The sequence below is a fragment of the Gopherus flavomarginatus genome, chromosome 1 (genome assembly GCF_025201925.1).
Source record: "Gopherus flavomarginatus isolate rGopFla2 chromosome 1, rGopFla2.mat.asm, whole genome shotgun sequence".
Taxonomy (NCBI): Eukaryota; Metazoa; Chordata; order Testudines; family Testudinidae; genus Gopherus; species Gopherus flavomarginatus.
In genome coordinates this window covers 236,581,394-236,599,553 of record NC_066617.1, presented here as the reverse complement: position 1 = coordinate 236,599,553, position 18,160 = coordinate 236,581,394, and the positions used below count along the sequence as shown (strand labels likewise).

General features: G+C 39.0%; 1 protein-coding gene across 12 annotated transcripts in view; it reads left to right on the top strand.

Annotated features, from left to right (window-relative positions):
- The window catches only part of TBL1X (transducin beta like 1 X-linked), a 268,281-nt gene extending 250,932 nt beyond the window's left edge, over positions 1-17,349 (top strand). For all 12 annotated transcript variants that reach the window (XM_050964097.1, XM_050964061.1, XM_050964088.1 and 9 more), the window contains 9 exons: positions 417-480; positions 590-687; positions 2,056-2,116; positions 7,172-7,293; positions 11,244-11,318; positions 13,159-13,286; positions 14,461-14,626; positions 15,607-15,708; positions 16,255-17,349. In XM_050964097.1, coding sequence (XP_050820054.1) covers positions 417-480; positions 590-687; positions 2,056-2,116; positions 7,172-7,293; positions 11,244-11,318; positions 13,159-13,286; positions 14,461-14,626; positions 15,607-15,708; positions 16,255-16,281 — 843 coding nt within the window. In that variant the 3' untranslated portion in view covers positions 16,282-17,349. The remainder of the gene's footprint in view (positions 1-416; positions 481-589; positions 688-2,055; positions 2,117-7,171; positions 7,294-11,243; positions 11,319-13,158; positions 13,287-14,460; positions 14,627-15,606; positions 15,709-16,254) is intronic.
- Positions 17,350-18,160: the final 811 nt, after the last annotated feature.

Genomic DNA, 18,160 nt, shown 5'->3' with positions numbered 1-18,160 from the left:
GTCGTTATTGCATTCTGTTTTCACATGGATTGAGTTAGAAACATTGTAAAGAAACGTACAAATTAGAAATTATTTGCTGAATGCTCTAAAATCCTTGTCTCTCAACTAAAAGATTCCCACAGAAATCATTATATCTCAGTTTTGTCTCTGTCCTTTTGGCTAAGTTAGTCTATCTGATGGAGCAACTCAATATTTAATGGTTCATTTGAAGTTTTCATTCTCTCGTCGTTGTCAGCAGTACTAACCTCTAATTTAGAATATGACTGAGTAATAATACTTGCTTTCTCTCTTTGTGGGTTGTCAAATATCCCTTACTTCGGAAAACACTGACTTGAGGAATAGATGAGTGAATCAGGGCTGATTCAGTATAATCTGTAGTAAGCTTTCATTTATATTGGCTTTTCCACATCCAACAGAGTGATGGAACGCTATTGGCTACAGGATCATATGATGGTTTTGCAAGAATATGGACAGAAGATGGTGAGCCATTCAACAGTTATTATTTTCAGTGATTACAAATGATTAATAGTACTGTATTCTGTCTCCCAGACAAATCATAACATTAACATTTTTTGTTTTTACATTTCAGGTAACCTTGCAAGCACCTTAGGTCAACATAAAGGTCCCATATTTGCTCTGAAGTGGAACAAAAAGGGGAATTACATTTTAAGTGCTGGTGTTGATAAAGTTAGTATTAAAAATATGTAATTTTGATGTGTGAAAGTGCAGATGCTGTGAGCTTATATTGTTTGAATTTCAACATCTCCTTCTCTTGCTTTGGGAAGTCAGCAAAGTTTGCCTAATTTGTTTTGTTGGGCCTTGATTTCATCAGAGTAAGTGACTGACAACTCTCCTGTGGCTGGATAAATTTGTACCATGTGACATACGTTTTTTAACAAATCCTCACTTTGCTGTCTGTCACATTGAATCCCAAGCATTGTTCAGACAAAGGAAGTGAAAATCTCATCCCTCAATTTATGTATATACATTTAGTCTAGCACTTATAAATACCTCAGGAGAAGGAATCTGTTTTAAGTTCTCTTATGCCCTCTAGTTCATTTCAACAATCAGACAAAGAAATCTGAGTAAAGAATTTATGGTTTTGTTTGCAAATCAAGCAAAATCTGGTGATTTCATTCAAAATCAGGCACAATGTGACAGCTTCAGCTGAGTGTCCTCTTTGAGTTAGAGATTGGGAACTCAAATTACTACTGAAGGGGGGAGCACAAACCCATTTGAACTGTAACTGAAAATTAACCTCCCACAGATCCCTGTAAATGGAAACTTAGAGTTTTACTCCTTCTATTGCTATAGTAACTTTTATTTCCCAATAGCAGTACTATTCCTCCAGTGGACATACTTTTTCTGTAACAGCAATAGTTCTTTAGATGGTTACATTATCAGTGAAATGAGGCTTCCCATGTTTATGTTCTGGAAGTATATTTTTCTAATACATTTACAATTCACTCAAAAGGTAGTGCTTAGTTCTATAAGGATTTTGCTTAAATTTGCTATGCAATGGATCCATAGGAAGCAAGTTCTACATTCATCCAGCCCACCATGATGACAATACACCCATTTATATTTTTCTGTTAGATTAATTTCTCACATGGTGACTTAGTAATGATATGTACAGTATCTGTTGGGTTTTCATAATACAACTCAGATTGCAGCATGCAAAAAGGGGAAGGGGGAGTCTCATCTAAAAGAGATGCTAATTGAAATAACTGTAGCAAAACTCTCAGAAAGATCAGTATCATAAAGTTGCTCACAGCTGTCTTCTGGCTAATACATTTAAGAGGGAACCCACGCTCATTGGGTTCTTTGCTGCCTCTGTAGTAGTGACAGTTCAATATCTAGAGTTGTATTATTTTCTCATAACAGGTGTATTGGAACAGATATATATGTATACAGCTTTGCAATAACTAAGGCTCTCAGCAGTCAATAATGTTATCAGGTTGTCTTCTAGAATTGCTCTGCGGTGAGCTTTCTTTTTTTTCCTATTACTTTCCAAGAGGAATGGTAACTAATCTTTATTTCTTCCTCTGGACACAGACAACAATAATTTGGGATGCTCACACAGGGGAAGCTAAGCAGCAGTTTCCTTTCCACTCAGGTAATTACTGTTTATATTTTGTTTCAAAATATTTTTTCCCTTAGTTTTGGCAGTCTGAAAATATCCCCAATGCAACAAGATATGCATCAAAGTCTAACAAATTCTAACCCAGGGGTAGGCAACCTATGGCACGCGTGCCGAAGGCTGCATGCGAGCTGATTTTCAGTGGCACTTACACTACCCGGGTCCTGGCCACCGGTCTGGGGGGGTCACTCTGCATTTTAATTTAATTTTAAATGAAGCTTCTTAAACATTTTAAAAACCTTATTTACTTTACATACAACAATAGTTTAGTTATATATTATAGACTTACAGAAAGAGACCTAAAAACATTAAAATGTATTACTGGCACGCAAAACCTTAAATCAGAGTGAATAAATGAAGACTCGGCACACCACTGCTGAAAGGTTGCCGCCCCCTGATCTAACCCATACTTTATGCCTTACTTTTCATGAGCTTCAATGTCCTGGTCGTGTCCTCTGATCGGGAGAAGAAGGAGTTCTGTGAGAACCAATCCTATAGTCTAGAGTGAATTTGCCTCACTGAAATTCTAGTAGAGGAATATTTCCCAGCCATAGCTACCTAATGAGAATTATTCGTCTAGCTTCTACATGCTTGAGCTGGATTAGGGTTAACATGGGGACCCTGCCTTTTATGAATTGTCATTTGTTCATTTTTTTGTTTTTGTGGGGACCGCCAGCATTTCTTCTCCTCTTGCTTCTAAAGTCCCATGCTGCGAAGCACTAGATATAGATCTCTCCAGAGTTTCCAAGAACTGGCCAAAGGGGATTCTCAAACTACAAAACTTAGATCCAGGGGAGAAATTTGATCACTCTGAAGCCTGATCTGAGATTTTGGTTTGGCCCATTTTTAGAGGTCAGTTGCTAAAGCCAGGTCTGGGTTGAGATTCTGAAATCTGCCACGCCAAAAAATGTGATGGTATTCAGGTCTGGTGTTTTGGCCCTGTCTCTACTAGACAGTAGGAAAAAGGTGCTTCCTCTTCCACAGCAGTTAAACATGCTACCAAGCAATCTTGGGCAACAAGCAAGCTATGATCTAATCTTGGATCCCCAGGTAACCAGTTCTACAGGGTGGTACAGTTGAGTTCAAAACTTAACATTGGAAAAATGTTTAAAACTAAATATTTTATTACGCATAGTCATACAGTGATATATCTTGTTATCAAGCTGGCATTATAATTAGCAACAAAATCCAAATTCTAGTTTTAGAAGTGTTATAGTTCCCCTGGGGTTTAACCACAACTAGCTAATGCATTTTTAAACATCACTGTCTTCATCTAAACTAGGTGCTAAGTTTATGTTTAAACACAGGTTATTTAGCATGTTTAGTTTGCTAAATAGCTAACATTTAGTCAGCTAACATATTTAAAACATCACTCATTTTCCTATTGAGGACAAACCTATAACCATTATTGGCCTCCGATGCAGGTAGAAATTATTATTCATCAGAAAACACGAAGTATTCTGAGTCCATGTTCCTATCAGATTTTCACTGCTTTTGCCACTCTTATGAAACTGTGCACTAAGCTGCCTGCATGGAGAAAGCAGTCTCTGTTTGCAAATGTACTCATGCAGTTTATTGTGGAATTTTATTTTTTGTTAGGAGTATTCTGTAGACTAACCCTCTGCACTGTAAAGTGATGTACTGATGAAAAACCTACACCCTCTTAGCTCCCTAGAATAGTGTCCTCACTGGATAGGAGTACATTTGAAACAAAGTCATCCTTCAGAAATGATGTGCATCATACACACACCTCATGGTTTCCTTTTATACTAGCTAGTAACTTGATTAGGTCTTCCAATGTAATGTAATAATCTCTATCTGCATTACAAAGAGTTCAGGACATATCTTCCACCGTCTGTGCTATGTTTTTCATTTGGCTCATGAAGTGTGAATGAATTATGGTTGTGTGGACACTAATAATATTGTTCATTTCAGATTGATTATGTTAATTTTCAAAATGGAATAGAACAATTATGAATACTGGATGTTCCTGGGATCTCCACTATTGCCTGGCCAATAACCTATAGGTCTAATCCAAGGCCCATTTTAGTCACTGGGAATATTTCCATTGACATCAGTGGGCTTTGGATCAGATCCTTGTGAGAGGCCTAGGTCTGGCCTTACAGCCCACCTTCCCCAAAGCAAACTGTTCTGTGGCAGGAACTTGTGCCTTGTCTAGGGAAGGTCATAGATCACCTCAGGCCTTGTATAGACTAGGATTTCAAGGTGTGATGTTACTAATACACACATTTTACAAGACTAGTGTGGACAAGGCATTTTACATATGCTAATCAGGGCCATTTTAAACCTTGGGGGGAGCCAAGACTTTAACTTGACTGCTTAGCATGTGTTAAAATCTGTCCTGCCTTGCCTACACTAGACTTTTAGAACATGTGAGCGAGCATGTTAGCCAACACATCTAACAACATTTTTATCCTAATCTAGATGAGTCAGAATCCTATTTTCCCTGGGCCTGGAGGCCTCCATGCTCTAAGTTCACTGACAGATTGGTGAAGTCTTGTAGGTCCAAACCTAAAACTCCCATAACTTTCACAATGGGCTCGTAGGTATCTTGCGTGCATCCAGGATTTGATTAGCCCTTTTATAAATATTTACTACTATTCTTCCCAGACACCAGAGCAGACTTCAACTAGAATACGTTCCCAATGTTCACTTCATTAAAATTCAGTGAGAGAATCCTGTTTTCAGATGGATTGATGTTTGGACGCACATACAAAGCACCATCCAAGCATAAATTAGTACTGGGTCACTAATGAGAAGAGTTTAGCTAATTGTTTTTTTACAGTATATCACTGGTAGCCTTATAATAGCAAATGTACTTTTATTTTGGGTGCTCATTTATGGAAAATTTTCAGTGAATGTCTGCACCACATTTAAGAAAGATCATTCATAACACAACATATATATCACAGTATTAAACACATAGCTAGGAGTACAAGGAAAAGCTTTGGTCTTGTCATTTTCAGTGTCATGCAAAACCCCCCAAATGTATAGCTAGGTGTGTGATTATTCTGAATACCCATATGGCTTACATGTGCAATGAGGCATGAGGGCAGAAGCCAAATGCCTTGAACTATGAGGAAGTAGTTGCTTTCTAACTGCAATTCTTGAACTGTGTAGTTGTTGCTTTTATTAAATGCTGTTGTAACCTTTTTTTTTTAAGCAGTTGGCTAATAATCACTGTGGTTATTACAGACATCTGTTCTGATAGTCAAGTTACTCATTTTCTTACAGCATACTTGGTTATTATTTCCAATACATTTTATTTACTTATTTTCTGAGTAAACATATGATTCAATAAAGTAAACCACACCAGTGAATATGAAATTCTACCAATATTATAGTGTCACCCCAGCAACCCGTTTATGATTCAAATGACACTTCCTTTGTAATTCCAAAATTTTAAGTGCACGCAGCTTTCTGAAAATTACTTTTGGACCTCAATTTCTCATTCCTTCTATTAGCCCCAGAAAAAGGATACTGATGTTGATTAGGATACATCTTCATTGACTTTAAAACAATGAAGCAAAACTGTGCAGCAGAAAAATAATAGACAAACTGTGAAAACAGAATCCTGGGCTGCTTCGTGATCCCCTCTCTAACCATACTGAGCCCACATCTCTACAGTGATCTCTCTTAAACATGCATGCTTTCCTCACCTTTCTGTCAGATAGAATTCCTCCCCTCTCTCTCAGAATTCCTCAGTTTCATCATTAATTCTGTACATGATGTTTTTCTGTGAAGCATTTCTGCCTTGCCAGTGTAGCAGTATTTCTTTTAATTTACAGAATTAAAGAAAGCCCCATGATGGTTCACGAGGCATGTTCTCTCCCGTCAGTTTTAGATATGACACACATTTACTCTAATATATTAAGCATAATGGATTTTTTGGTTTCCAAAGGGAGACATACTTCCATCTTTATACTTAAAAAACATTGCTCAGAACAACTTTGGATAAAAAATTTCAAAGGTCTCGCCACCATTTTAACAATAAACCTACATTATATCCTCACCTCAAATAAATTCAACTGTAACCCCTTTCTAAATCCTGGTAGATTGTCATTATTACTGACACATACATAATAAGTGTCTTGAGAATGAAAACTAATACCTCTGTTAACAGATCTAATTCCATCCTTTAGAGCAGTGTTTCCCAAACTTGGAATGCCATGTGTGTAGGGAAAGCCGCTGGTGGGCCAGGCCGGTTTGTTTACCTGCCAAGTCTGCAGGTTTGGCCAATTGTGGCTCCCACTGACTTGTTCGCTGCTCCAGGCCAATGGGAGCTGCTGGAAGCGGCGTGGGCCGAGGGACATACTGGCCGCCGCTTCCTGCAGCTCCCATTGGCCTGGAGCAGTGAACCGCGCTAGTGGGAGCCGCGATCGGCCGGACCTGCGAATGCGGCAGGTAAACAAACCGGCCCGGCCCACTAGGGGCTTTCCCTGCACAAGCGACATCCCAAGTTTGGGAAACACTGCTTTAGAGGGCAGCTAAAATCTGTCTTTGGCAACAAAAGAGAGCAACTGTATTAGGCCTTGTCTATAGTCAAAGTTTGTACTGGTTTAACTTTAAATTGGTTTAAAAAACAATTTAGTTAAAGCACCGCAAAAACCTTTGTGGACATTTTTAGTTTGACTTAAACAATTTATCTTAAGTTGGTTCCTTACCAAATTAAACTCCATCTATATATAAAACAAGTTAAAACCAGATTAATAAAAGTGCACACAACTATAGGCTTAAATCTGGTCATCACCTAAGGAGTCTCACAGGAAGGTAACATATGAAGCATCCATGGTACCCATTGGTAGATAGCTAATAAACAGAGTCCCTAGAACAACTACTGTATATTTTTTTCATATTGGACATCCACATAGGAATGAACTGTTCTAGATCTAACATAGACCTATCACTAATTGGTGCCCTTGGTCAGTTTGGTGGGGTGGGGAGAATGACTTGGGTAGCTGTTTCTTTGCCATATTCCCTAGCATTCATTGTTTTGTTTGTGTTTCACAGCCCCTGCTCTCGATGTAGACTGGCAGAACAACACTACTTTTGCCTCCTGCAGTACTGACATGTGCATTCACGTATGCAGACTTGGCTGTGATCGCCCAGTCAAAACCTTTCAAGGACACACAGTAAGTTTAAAGAGTTTGAAATTTTAGGAGTCATTACTAGCATGTGGTAGCTGGTGACGTTAAACAACTTCTGTGTTTATATCCCTTTCCTTCCCCAAAGACGTACTCTGTAAAAATGACTCTGTCTTTGCAAAGAGACTCACTGTTCTAAATCACAACATGCAGGCAAAACCCTCAGCTTACACAGTATTTACATGTAACTGACTCTAACAACTCAGAGATACATCAGTAAAATTTCATCTTCCGCTTCTGTAATCTCTTTAACAACATGATGTGAATTACAGAGATGAAGGGAACAATTTACTTTAACCATCGTTCAGTTGTAGAATTAATTGGGTCGAGTAGGATCAGATCCATTGAGAGATACTTCCCTTATCCTTCTCCCCATTCCCCACCTGCCTATATACTGAAATATACTCCTCATTTTTTTCTTTTCTTGACTATCTCTCTTTGTGGCTATTTAATGGTAGCCACAGGCTAATGTTGCAGACTTTCTTTCACAAGAACACTGCTGAGCTACTACCGTATAAAATCACTAAGTAACTCCCCTCAACTGGCCACCTTCCCCTGAGGGAGAATTGGTCAATATGGAGACCTGTTGCTAATCACGATGGTTGGTGTTTTCTGAAAAGGTGCTGCTGCCTCCACAATAGGCCTTCATCCATGGGCTGGTGTTTTCTATTGAGTGGACTGACTGCTCCATTGTGCACATGGGCCAAATCCTGCCCTCAGATATGTGTGTGCAACTCCTGTTAACTACAGCTGAAATTGTGTGTCTGTATCTGAGGGGGAAATTAGTTAAAAATAGTTCTAAGTACTATCCCTGCCATCGAGTACTCCACCGAATTACTGTTCTTACAACACATTTTTCTCTTTTAAAAATACCTTTTTCCCCTGTTACCATGTGAAAGGCCCATAGGAAACAGAGGAACTGGCTGACTAGATAAGGGAAACAGTGGGTCTGACTGCACACAAAGTGTTGTCAAATACACAAACTAAGCTGGAGAAAAACAAAGAAAAAAATATCCTCTAATTTCATATAGTTATCATCACTGCAGATGTTATTTGTACGAATAGTGGATAACAAAGTTTTCAGACTGAAAGGTGGTTTTGAAGTTGATCCAGTTTTAAAGACCACAAACCAGCTAATGCTCCAAGTTGCATTTTGTCTTAGTACATTAGTACACACACTAGTATAGACAAAGCACCCTCTGGAGAGTTGCTCTACCTCTCCCCTACTATAATGCAGTCGTGGGGAGCCAAAAATCCCTACCGCATTATAGCTGAAACCCCGTTATATTGGGGTTGGGGCGGCAGGGCTCCAGCAGTGATTTAAAAGGCCTGGGGCTCCCTGCATCAGCCAGAGCCCCGAAGCTCTTTAAATCACCACCGGAGCCACACTGCTACTGCACTATATGCGAACCCATGTTATATCAGGTCACATTATAGCGGAGTAGAGGTGTGTTTGAGAATAGTCCGTAGAACTTTGTGTGTGTGTGTGCATATATATATACATATATATATACATATATATTCTTAAGAAAAAGTATTTGTTAGGTTAATGGAATGTCAACCTCAGAAATTGTTTTAAATTATCTACAGTACAGACCCATTTACGTGTGACTCGTTTACACACAAATCCGCTTAATGCGCAGTAGCGCCATGCCTCTCAGTGCTACCTATTTAAAATGCGAGATTCGTTAACACACAGTACAGGAACTTGCTATGTAGCGCTACAGATTTGCTCACTAACTCACTGACAGAAATTGACAGGAAGTGCAGAGCGGAAATGTGTTGTACTGTATGTCTTTACCGATATTGGTAATATAATATAGGCCTAATATAATGGCAGAGGGCAAGCGTCAGCGTTCCTACACTGTAAAAGAAAAGCTAGCTGCAATAGATTGAGTAAATAGCAGGAAAACCCATCCAAAGTTTCAAAAGATATTGGGATTGCCGAATCTACTCTCTGAGGATGGCTTAAAAAACAAATCTAAACTGAATGGCTTTGTACAAAATATCGATTCTGCCACGAGGCTTAAGCGAAAACATGTGCAATATTCAGCAAAACCCACAACAGACAAAGCCATGCGCACATGATTTGCTCAGAAAGGCTGAAAGGAATGCCACTAAGTGGGTCAATTCTTCAAGCCCAAGTGACAAAATTTGGAAATTTAATGGGAGATGAATCATTCCAAGCCAGCAAGGGGTTTATAAGTCATTTTAAAGTGTCGTGGCATAGCACAGGTATCGATTTCTGGAGAAAGTCAATCAGCTGATGAATCGGCCACGAATGGGTTTCCTGTATCTATTTTACAAAATGACTCCTACCACGAAGAATAACTTCTTAATTATGATGAAACAGGTTTATTTGCAAAACTGCTACCTGATAAGACTTTAGCTTTTAATTAAGAAACACAGAAAACAGCTGGATTTAAGAAGATAAAAGATCATGTGACTCTTCTTTTTTGTAGTAATAAGACAGGCAGCCATAAGCTTACCCTTCTTCTCATTGGCCACTTTCATAACCCTCACTGCTTTAATAACCTCAATAGAGCCAAACTGCCAGTAATATACGCTAACAGCAAAAATACTTGGATGACGAGACACATTTTCAATAACTGGTTCCACAACAGCTTTGTTCCAGCTGTTCATAAGCATCTGCAGTCAAAGAAACTCAAAGCTAAAGCACTTTTGCTGCTTGAAATTGTCCAGCCCATCCTCCTGGTATCGAAAGATGGAACAATTTGAGTGCTATGCCTACCATTCGACACATCAAAAATTCAACGTTTAGACCAGGGCATTATTCAGAATTTTAAAAACAGTTATCGACGGGAGCTGATTTAGGCAATCGTGTCATGCATATCTTCAAGCATTTCCGAATTCCTGAAACAGTGAAACATGAAGGAAATTATTTAGTTTAAAAAGCTTGAGATGGAGTAAAACAAAAGTCCTTTGAAAACTGCTGGATGAAGGCTCTTGGTGATGCCTTTTCTGTCAAAGACGGCTCAGACTCGGAAAACTCCAGTAGTGGCACTGATTCAGAGCCAGACTTTGAAGGATTTTTGGAAGAAGACATCCTACAAACACACACGCAGACAAAAGAGGATAAAGGTAGCTTCTCTTTCAAATGATAAAAGATTTTAGTTTAGATACTTCTCCAGAAATCATTACCGAGTGGCTGGAGATGGATAAAGATTACCTGACTTCAGAATTTGTCTGAGGAAGAAATATTAACGGGCTGCGAGGCTATGTCAGACTATGAAAGTGATGGCGAGAATTGTAATAATACGAGCCTAAATGACAATGACGAAAACAACGAGGATGTTGTTGAAAAGGTTAAAATTTCGCCCACAGAAGCCCTTAGAAACTGTTGTAAGATTTATGGAGGAGCAAAATGCGGAAAATATCAAACTCATTCATCTGCGACGAATGACATAGGAGAAGAAAAAATGCAAGCATAAAAGAGCAGAAAACGGTGTTTTTTTCTAAGTGAATCATAGACACTTTTTTCAGCATTGCCCTCTTAACCTGCGGTCCATTAACACACAGTCGTGATGGCTTGACTCCCAACATCCATGCGTAAACGGGTCTGTACTGTAATTGTTGCACCGTTAAATGGTCTGGGACTAGGGTTTGTCAAATATTTTGTCGTGTGGGAAGAATCTGATGATTGCCAGACTTTGCTCCTGACACCAGTTGTGTCAGGAGCATGGTAGCCAATTGTGTGGATCACTCATTGACACACAAAATTGGTTTCCCTTCCTCATATGTATTTGGATAGTGGGATGTGAAAAGGGATTTGTTCACATGTAAGGTAATGAAGAATGTAATGTAATTTTCAATATTTTCACTTGTTGGAGTAATAAGACTTGAGTGCCCTCTGCTGGGTGCCAGGCACAATGCAGGCAACTTGGAATGTTCACATAGAAAATCAATCTTTATTTCAGAATGAAGTCAATGCAATTAAATGGGACCCTTCTGGTATGCTACTAGCATCCTGCTCTGATGATATGACATTAAAGGTAATGTAATTTGATGGCTTGCCTCCAGACTGCTTAGTATTTTTCTCCTATAGAAATTTACTTTATAAGGTTTTCCGTTCCTGTTAAAAAAGACCTTTTTGTCTCTGTTTACATTTTTTACATACTATTAAAACTCTCTGCATGAATGGTAGTTTCATCTTAACGTTTTTGAATGAAATAAGAATGAACAAAGAGAAGCAGACAGAAAACTGAAGCATGCTATTTCAATTAGGATCTACTGTCTGATATGTCACTGTCATGGAATTATAGCAGTCTGAACTGAGGACCATATTTTAGGTCATCCTGTCTCCTTGCCAACACAGGACTGATCCTCACTGTACATTAACAAGTGTTTAACCACATTAATTTACAGTGAATTCACTAATAAGGTTTTCACCATTTCACCTGGAAGACTGTTCCAGTCTAAAGCCTCATCCACACTCAATAGTTAAAAAATATAATTGTCAGTAAGGAGTGTGATTGATTAATTTTTTTTGCTGATGTAGTTATACTGGTAAAATCCCTAGTGCAAGTGAAGTTATACCAGAGTAAAGATGCCTTACCCAGTGTAGCTTATTTTGGTTCCCAAACCGGAATAAACTGTACCAGTATAGGTATCAGTATATTTAAAGGGGCAAAACTTTTAAGTGCAGACAAAGCCTAAAAGGATCTCACAATTATAAATTATAGACTGAGAAACTTTAAGACCAGAAGGGACCATCATGATCATCATGTTCAGCCTAAATAATAATTTGCTCAGTTTCACCCTCAAACTCCTTGGTGCTTTATACACCTCAGATATTTGTTAGATGGTTCTTCTGTTCACCCATACCCCTATAAATTTTAATAAATTACTTATCCATATTTAGTCATTTCTCTTAATGATTTTTTTCTGAAATCAATCCCTCCAGTTCCTTAATCACTTCTGTTGCTCTTCTCTGAATTTCATCCCATTTCTGCACAGCGTTCTGTTACTTAGATGCCTCAAAGCATGTGCTATTTCCAGATTGTGCTCTCACATTCCTCATTAGTGATTCTACACTGCTGTATATAGCGACAAATAGTCCCGTGGCACCTTATAGACTAACAGACGTACCGCATCTGACCAAGTGGGTATTCACCCACAAAAGCTCATGCTCCAATACGTCTATTAGTCTATAAGGTGCCACAGGACTCTTTGCTGCTTTTACAGATCCAAACTAACATGGCTACCCCTCTGATACTGCTGGATATGTGGCTCACAAACACATTGGTTTGTTCTCCTGCTGCTAATTTGTATCCAGTGAGTTTGAGCATTATTGCTTTTCCAGTATCTCTCTACCACTGAATATCCGTAATTTTTGATTATTCCCCTCCCCCCCCAGAGATTAGTTGAGGGGTTTTGGTTTATCAGGCAGCTGCAGAGCAGTTTCGTTATAAAACATGTAATTTCCATTCAACTTATTCTGATATTGAAATATTGCCTTGCAGAATGGTGCATCAATTATTGATTTGATTCCATCAAACATGTTATTAAAGACATCAATAAAACAAATCAAAATACCAGCAGGATGCTTAGAACAATCAAGATTTATCTAAGCCATACTTAAAGTGGTTTTGATAAATTCACACTATGATTGAAACATGTAATATAAATTCAGGTTAGATTCCATGGCCAAGGCAACAATTGTCAGCTTCTCTTGATCTAGCGAATAAACACAGTTAAATTTGCAAGGCCTTTGCAATATACACACAATTGTCATATGCAAACAAAATAGGAAGGATTGAAAACCAGGAGCTGAGAAAAGATTGCAAAGTTTAGATACCTGGCTGATTTTTTTTCCTGATTCACCTGACATAGATTTGGAGTATGAAGCAAGATACATGTGTACATGACCTTCAGGCTCACAGCAAAGAGATTTATACTATCAAATGGAGTCCTACAGGACCAGGCACGAGCAACCCAAACTCCAACATCATGTTAGCAAGGTAAAAACAAAACCTCCTCCTCTCCTACTGATGGTTTTTACTAGGCTATCAGCAAATAAAACTGAAAATCATTTCTGTTAGCGGATGAGAAGGGGTTGACCAAACAAGGAGGAAACGTATAACAAACATGGAAAATGAAGCCATATAGTGCTTAATTTTTAAACTACTTTTGTAAAAAAATGTTACAGTTGCCACTGCACCCAACACCCAGGTATCTGGGTTATATAAATGAATATGTTTAATTGAAGCCCTGTAATGTATGGATCTTGCAGTCCATTAAACCAATTGGATGTACTCTAATGAGGGCCATCAAGCAAACTATATATATACATTTTTTTTATATAGTTCTGTTAAGTGGTGTAGAACAACTCAGGTGGCTGTATTCAAGATTTAACTTCATCCAGTTTTAGACATCTGTTTACTCTTAGTAATGTCAGTAGATGCCTGGACCACTGGATTGATTAGCTAATTGGCACATAATGACTGTATCTTCTGTATGATATTCTAGTGGCGTTGCCTCTTAAATTTATTTATTTATTTTATTGGTCAAGTAGTTTTGTCTTGTTTGGAAGGAAAGTTGTTGGGTTTGGGATTTTTTAATACAATACAGGGGAATTCTCCTGTCTTCTATTCATCCACAACATTGGATTTAGGTGGATTGTGGTAAGAAACAATGAGTAAATTCTGGGTGGAGGGTGAAAGAAGGTACAGGACCACTATGCTAGAGAATATAAAGCAAAATTCATTTGTTAGATAAGAGACCAAATCCTCTGAGGAAGACACTTTCCCTGGGGCAGGTTATCCTATACCTGTCCACTACAGAGTTACAGCAGCCTTCCTCCAAAGTAGCAGATAATGGCCACTATCAGAGACAAGATACTGGACTAGATGAACAGCTGGTCTGATCCAGTAAGGCAATTCCTATATTCCTACTGCTACCCACAAAACCCCCCAATGAAGCCAAAGGTTCCAAATACGCACATCCACCGTAATAAATTTCTTTCACTTAAGAGGGTTTGATACATCTCAGCCCTTCTATACCTCTCCTGTTTGAAGTATTGGTGCACATTTGTTTGTATGTGAGATGTGTCCTCATGAGTTACAGTATCTTTGCAAACTGCAGATAAACTAGTACCCTGGTTGGCAGCCACTTGTGTTTGACTCTTTCCTGTAGTGCTTCGTTCGATTCTACTGTTCGGCTGTGGGACGTTGAACGAGGAGTCTGCATTCATACATTAACCAAACATCAGGAACCTGTCTACAGTGTAGCTTTTAGTCCTGATGGGAAATACCTGGCCAGTGGGTCCTTTGACAAATGTGTCCATATATGGAATACTCAGGTACTCGTTTGATTCACACACACTAATGAAAAGTGATTTAGCTGAAATGTTACTAACAGAAATGATAAATGGAAAATGTATGTATCTGTATGCACTGAATTTGTGAACCTGACCGTGGCATGAAAACCGTTTGAGCTGATGGTGTGAGATGATGAGGTGCCTGTCCTTTCACATTTTTTGCCAAAAGTTCATTGAACATGGAACTGTGCCAAGAAAATCAATTGTCTCAATTTTATGTTAGTGTGTAGATGAAACTGCACTGAGCACATGAGGCATGTCAAGCTGCTGGTGCAGCAGCCTTTAGCAATAATTGTTGCTCCTATTAAGCAATAAGCTGGGTTCATTTGAGATTCAGATATTCACAGGACTAATTTTTTAGAGTGCTGCATATTTGTGAAGAGATTATCATCACATAGTTGTATGGATCTGATGCTGAACAGGATAACAGGGCTCTGCAAAAAACTGGGATAGTTGAAGTTACTTCTTTTCAGACTAATGCCCAGAAAGCTTTTTGGGCTCATAGTGACTTCCTAGCAGTGCTTTCTCCAGGAACAAGCTGAATGATTTGAGCTATGCTTGTTTGTACACAGCATTCTTTTTTTTCCTAAGAAGTAAAAATGTTCAGGATATGAATTTTCAATATTTCTTTCTGTATTAGAAACCGCAGGGACCCTCCTGGCAGTGAAACTGGTGTGGTTCCCACTAGTCAGTGGGGATGGTGGATTTGGGATGGGGCTACAGACAAGTATGTATACACTATGGATCCCAGCTCTTCAGAGGACAACTGGTTGAAATCCTGGTCCTACTGAAGTCAATGGCAAAATTCTCATTGACCTGAAGAGTTCCAGGATTTCACTCCTGGTATTTGTGCCTCACCATGTAGGAAGCAATGCACCTCATAGCAAACCCACAACCATAAGTGCCCACATAAAAATAAAATATTTTAAAAGTCAAATCTTGCAAATTGTTTTTCTTTCTAGAGTGGAACTCTAGTACATAGCTACAGAGGCACTGGAGGAATCTTTGAAGTCTGTTGGAATGCGAGGGGAGACAAAGTGGGAGCAAGTGCATCAGACGGATCGGTAAACATTTGTATTCATTTATTGTAAATATTTTGGGGGAAATCCTGTGCCGAGGCCAACACAAGTTCTGTGCACTGTTGCCTTCTCTGGACAAAGCTCAGAGGTGGGTGGGTGTGTTCCCTTATTTAGGGCCCAGTTCAGTGCTCCATAAAGTAGATGGTGTCTTTCCGTTTACTTGAAGGGGCATTGTTTCAGGCCCCTCAATGCACATTTCCTTGATTGCTACCCTTTATTTGAAATATGTTTATGATTAAAGAAACACAGACACTACTGTTTCTTTCTCCTCCATGACCCTTGAAGTGTAAATCCTTCAGATTATCATGTAGAACCATAACAAGTAGAGATAAGAAACAACTTTCACATTTTCCAGCTCATTAGCTGGTGAATGCAGAATTGTCCCCCAGTCAGTATTCAATGATGCATTGTCTCTGTTATTGGTAAATTGCTTTATTACAATATTAGAACTTCAGCGCACACACATTAAGAATCCAGAATAGCCTTCAGAAATGTTTATAAATCTTGGGTCTTCTCTTTCTACACCTCTAGGTTTGTGTTCTAGATCTGCGGAAGTAAAGGTGAAGTGTTTTAGAAGAAATTTCAAATGGACCAGCAGTGAATGTGTGGGGAGAAGCACTCTTCAAAACTATTCTTAACAGCTCCAGAACTGTACAAACTTGAAAAAAGTTAGTGTGTACAATGAAACCAGCTCTCCCTGGCCAGAGAAGTCTAGTATTTTGCCCGTAACCTTCATCAAGGAGTAAAACCACAGTCACTTCAAAGGGGGAGAGGATGGTTTTCACCTGGAATATCCAGCCTTGGAAGCATGAAGCCACCAACTAGAGACTGCACTGTTTGGTTTGCATCTGAGAACTTGCTTTGATGGCTGAAAAAAAAAAAAGCTGTGCCAAAAATAATAATAAAGAAACAAACTAAGCAAAATGCTGTGATAAACCAAAAGGGGAAAAAAAATCCTCCTCCACGTGGTGTTGTATTTTTTTCCTTCCAATTTGGACACTACAGTTGCTCTCCCAAAGGACATTCAAAGACCAGTTTGTACTGATGAAATGCGCAACTTTGTAATCATAACACTTTCTATTTTCTAGACTACTTTTTTGTTCAGTGGTTTTTCTATCAGCTGGAATATTATGTCCTGGAATATCCCGGGCTTAGGTTGGAACTGATTTTTTTTTATTTTAATTTTTCCTTCCCTTCTCCTTCTTGTTTCTCTCTCTCTCTCTCTCCCTCCTTCCCCCTCCTGTGTGCCCACAGTAGATGCAGCCAGTTGGACATGACAACAAAAACTTTCGACGGTCTGCTTCTCCTCTTTCTCCGCCCTCCCTCCCGCCCCACCTATTTTTTTTAAATCCTCCATGCTTCAGATCTTAGCATCTCAAGGGCACTTTCAGCAAATTGTGTAATAAGTGCTTTATATAAGAATGCAGTGCTGGGGAAGATTTTTACAGGCGAAAGATGACTTTTAAGAGAGAGAAACCAGTGTATTTTTGGAAAAAAATATTTTTTATGTTAAACATAATTTTAAAAGCCTAAAATAGCCACCAAACGTAGACTGCTTTGTGTAATTCAAGCAAAAGAATGACTCAAGTGGAATCCAAGGTACATTAAAGATGCAGTATCATTTTCCTCTCCTTTGTCTCATAAAGTGCTGTAAGAAAATGTCATTTCATACAACAACTATCAGGATTTAAACAACAATAACCTCTTCCTGCAGCCAGAAGTTTACATGAGCTAATTTTTATTTTTGTGGCTGTATGATTATGTACACTTATTAAAAGAATGCAGAAGTTTGAGGTTATATATACAGAAATCATATCTTTGGGTCCATATACCCAAATAGTTAAATAAAGTAGTTAAATAATAGTAGTTAAAGGGAAGCAATTGTATATGCTCTTTCCTGGCGAAATGGTCCCAAATTCATGTTAAGGCTGCATTCTGTCACTCTCAGTCGTGTTCATAGGACTGGAAGGGACCTTGAGAGGTCATCTAGTCCAGTCCCCTGCACTCATGGGAGGACTAAGTATTATCTAGACCATGCTGACTAGTACCTCACTCTAGTAGTCATCACATTGGGCTGATCCTCTTCCCATCAAGTCAATGGGACTTTTACCAGTTATTTAATAGGATCACTCCTTCCCCTTTGGATTCTCCCTGGGTACTGCAGAAGACAGCTATCAGATTGCCTTCTGGGATGCTTTGCAAATCATGATGACAGAGCACACAGGGCTAGGGGGCAGAAAAGATGTGCCGTGGGCAGGGTTGCAGCATCCAGTGCTGTGGAGATTCCCAGTAGTGCTGTAGACCATGGAGCAGCTCAAGGAGTTGGCCATAACTTAGACAGACCTTAAGAGCTTAGACAGACCTTAAGAGCTAAACCATGCCAGGGCCTTCTCCATCACATGGAGCAGCCCTAGATCAGAACAGTGCAAAAGTGGCT